Genomic DNA, 3,341 nt, shown 5'->3' with positions numbered 1-3,341 from the left:
AGTGACTGGGATAATTGGGATGGGAGTGTCAGAGACAGTGTGATTGGCACAGGACAGAGCGGAGTTTAGGGCTGTTGTACATAGGGTCGCTATGGCACATAACACAACAACATGAGTCACACATGACAGCACCTATCAACAGTGACATCATGATATTGCCTGTTGGATTGGTCTGCTAGTGAAGATGTTTGTTTTCTTGACGTTGAGACACAATCCATACTGATGACAGCATTCTTGGTATCCTGCCACCGTTCTTCAGGTCTTCCTCCCTGTCAGAGAGCTGGGGGGTTACCGTCCCTGAGCCTAAGTCCCTATTCCCTCTGCCCACGTCTGCTTTCAGGGCACAGCGCAGGGGTGGGGAGCGATGGACAGTGACTGGGTGGTCGTACCAGGTCTCATGGTAACCTGCAAAGCCACTGCTGTGGGACACCCACCCTGTGGACAGTCCTGGCTGACTGCCCTCACCCGGCACTGGCCCATGGCCTGTTTCTGGGGCCCAGGAAGACATTAGGCCCTGGCATTCATGGTTTGTGGAAATTGGGAGTAAGGAGCCTCGTCCCCTGAGAGGGTCCCATGTAGGGTCCCTGTGGGTTGGAGTGGATGAGACCCTGGTATCCTGGTTTGTAAAGCCTAGTCCAGGTCCTTGACTGGGGGGGTACCCAGCAGCAGAGTGGGGCCAGAGATCACAGCAGTGCGAGGCCCATTACAGGTGGCCAGTGGTGGCTCTGGTGGGGGCAGAGCTGGACCTTTGTCCCCTGCAGTGAACCAAGGCTGGTCTGGCAGGCCCTCCCCCTGTTCTCCTGAGCCCCTCATCCCAGGAGAGCCAGAAGCTGGGGCAGAGGGAGACTTGGGGGCCGGGGACTGAGACATCTGGAAGGCAGCTAGCTACACGGGTGTGTGGAGGGAAGGAGAGGGCAGGGGTGGGATTCGATGAGGCTCCTGGCAGGCTCCCATGCTGACCACACTGCTGTTTCTAACAGAGACGCCCTCGACGCACTGGGCCTCAAACGCTACTGCTGCCGCCGCATGCTGCTGGCCCACGTGGACCTCATTGAGAAGCTGCTCAACTATGCTCCCCTGGAGAAGTGACCACCCTGGAGAAGTGACCGTGGCTGTGCCTCCCGGGCTGGGGCTCCAAGTAGGCCGGGCCTGGCCCAGCCCGTCGCCTCGGCCACTGCACCTCTGCTGACCCACAGACATCTGCGGGCCGGGGATACAGATCGAGGCAATGGTGGAATAAAGCTTTTGTTGAATGACATGGGGTCTTGTGCCTGAGCTGACCATGGTGGTGGGTGGCCTCCAGAGGCACTGGCAATGCTTCTCAGGGACACTCACACCTATACACAGTGGTCCCTGTGGCACCGCTCAGGCTGGACACGAGCTGTCACCTGCACAGCGCTCAGCAGGCCAGAGGAGATAGTGAGAGGCGCATGAGATGGGACTGTGGGAGGGCCCCTGGGGGTCCGGCAGCCTCCCAGCCTGTCTCCTCCGTGCTGTGCCTCCACCAAGGCCCACCCGGCAGCACGGCATCGCGTCCACCCTGGGCCCATCTGCTGGATGACAGGCATCTCTGAGACCACAGGAGGGTCAAGGACACGCCTGCCTGGCTCCGCTAGGCCCCAGCCCTGCCTCTGTTCTGCCACCCCACCAGTTCCTGTCCTAGGAACACCTGTGCTAGGAACACGCTGGCTGGTTCTTCCCACTCGGGGCCTTGCTTAATCTGCACCACTAGGCGTCCTCGGTCACTGTCTCACCCCTGGACCACAGCCCACACCTCCCCCACGTCACAGCGTCAGGAGCCAGCACTCTAACTAGAGCAGTCGCTCGAGAAGGTTTATTGAGCTGTGGGGTTCACGAGTGGGGCTGGATCGCCCCACCAGTGAGGCACACACCGCAGTGTGAAGAGCATCTTGCAGGCACGATGGTGTGGGGGTGGACAGGGAGCAAGGTGGGCGTGTGGGGACGGGGAGGGGTGTATGGCCACAGAAGCTTCTCCGACGGGAGGTTCCCCAGTGACCCTCAGCACTTCTGTGGGCCAGCTTTGTGCAACAGCCAGCAGGTGGGGGGTCCCATGAACACTGCTCCAGTTAACCTATGTCCAGTCTTTGGACACATGACCACAGAGCTCCTGGGACCCCCACAAAGGAAGAAGCCTGTCAGAGCCCAGTACACGCAGGTAGGAGCCCCACCTCCCCCAGAGGAAACACTGCCGGGCAGGGGTCTTTCCCAGGCCTGGATGTTGGTGTGTAGCAAAGACACTGAAGGCAGCAGGCACGAGAGACCACTCTGGCCATGGAGTGAGGGACACGGGCAGCGGACTGGCCGGACTCCCAGTCTCAGTAGTCTTAGCTCAGTAGTGTCTGCGCTGCAGTCCTGGCAGCGTGGGGCTGGGCAGCTCAGTAGTGTTCCAGCTTCAGGCTCTTGTACAGACAGCAGGTGAAGATCATTCCAAAGACCTGTGGGCAGGGGCGCGGGGCCCACCACACACGCGGGGGTGAGAGGGACGCAGGGCCCACCACACACGCGGGGGTGAGGGGCCCACCACACACGCGGGGGTGAGAGGGACGCAGGGCCCACCACACACGCGGGGGTGAGGGGCCCACCACACACGCGGGGGGTGAGGGGCGCGGGGCCCACCACACACGCGGGGGCCCACCACACACCACAGGGTGAGGGGCCCACCACACACCACACACGCGGGGGGTGAGGGGCCCACCACACACGTGGGGGTGAGGGGCGCAGGGCCCACCACACACGGGGTGAGAGGGGCGCGGGGCCCACCACACACGGGGGTGAGAGGGGCGCGGGGCCCACCACACACGGGGTGAGAGGGACGCGGGGCCCACCACACACACGGGGGTGAGGGGTACAGGGCCCACACACGCGGGGGTGAGGGGCGTGGGGCCCACCACACACACGGGGGTGAGGGGCCCACCACTGCCAGCATGATAGGAAGCCTGGAGCTCAGCGTGCACAAGATGCCCACTCACACATACCTGCACGCAGGCGATGCCAATGCCCACAGCCCCAATGACTCGCAGGTGCTCCTGGATGAAGGTCTCCAGCTTGGTAATGCAGCCACCCTGGGGTAGGGGTGGGACACTGAGCAGGTCCACCCTTAGGACCAGACTGGCTGCCCTGTGGCCACAGCCCCAGCACCTCGAGGTTCCTTCAGGAGGTCAGCTCCCCTAGCACTGACCTCCACCTTGTAGATGTTGGAGGCGTGGTCTCGCTGGCCACAGCCATCCACCACTGTCTTGCAACAGCTGTCCGGGACCACACGTCTGCCTGCCTCTCCAGAGTGGATCCACTCACTGTCTCGCCAGTCCTTGGAATTGTTG

At 62.4% G+C, this 3,341-nt stretch overlaps 2 protein-coding genes across 2 annotated transcripts in view; one reads left to right on the top strand and one right to left on the bottom strand.

Moving 5' to 3' along the window:
• Positions 1-1,089, top strand: part of POLR2L (polymerase (RNA) II (DNA directed) polypeptide L, 7.6kDa) — an 8,006-nt gene extending 6,917 nt beyond the window's left edge. The window contains exon 2 of the mRNA XM_006893205.1: positions 981-1,089. Coding sequence (XP_006893267.1) covers positions 981-1,089 — 109 coding nt within the window. The remainder of the gene's footprint in view (positions 1-980) is intronic.
• A 1,307-nt stretch (positions 1,090-2,396) lies between these two features.
• CD151 (CD151 molecule (Raph blood group)) overlaps positions 2,397-3,341 on the bottom strand; it is a 2,832-nt gene continuing 1,887 nt past the window's right edge. The window contains exons 5-7 of the mRNA XM_006893204.1: positions 3,200-3,340; positions 2,997-3,083; positions 2,397-2,456 (exon numbers count right to left, since the gene is read on the bottom strand). Coding sequence (XP_006893266.1) covers positions 2,397-2,456; positions 2,997-3,083; positions 3,200-3,340 — 288 coding nt within the window. The remainder of the gene's footprint in view (positions 2,457-2,996; positions 3,084-3,199; position 3,341) is intronic.

Source organism: Elephantulus edwardii, unplaced genomic scaffold, assembly GCF_000299155.1.
Source record: "Elephantulus edwardii isolate Elephantulus edwardi_28Jun2011 unplaced genomic scaffold, EleEdw1.0 scaffold00126, whole genome shotgun sequence".
Taxonomy (NCBI): Eukaryota; Metazoa; Chordata; class Mammalia; order Macroscelidea; family Macroscelididae; genus Elephantulus; species Elephantulus edwardii.
This window is presented reverse-complemented; position numbering and strand designations above follow the sequence as displayed.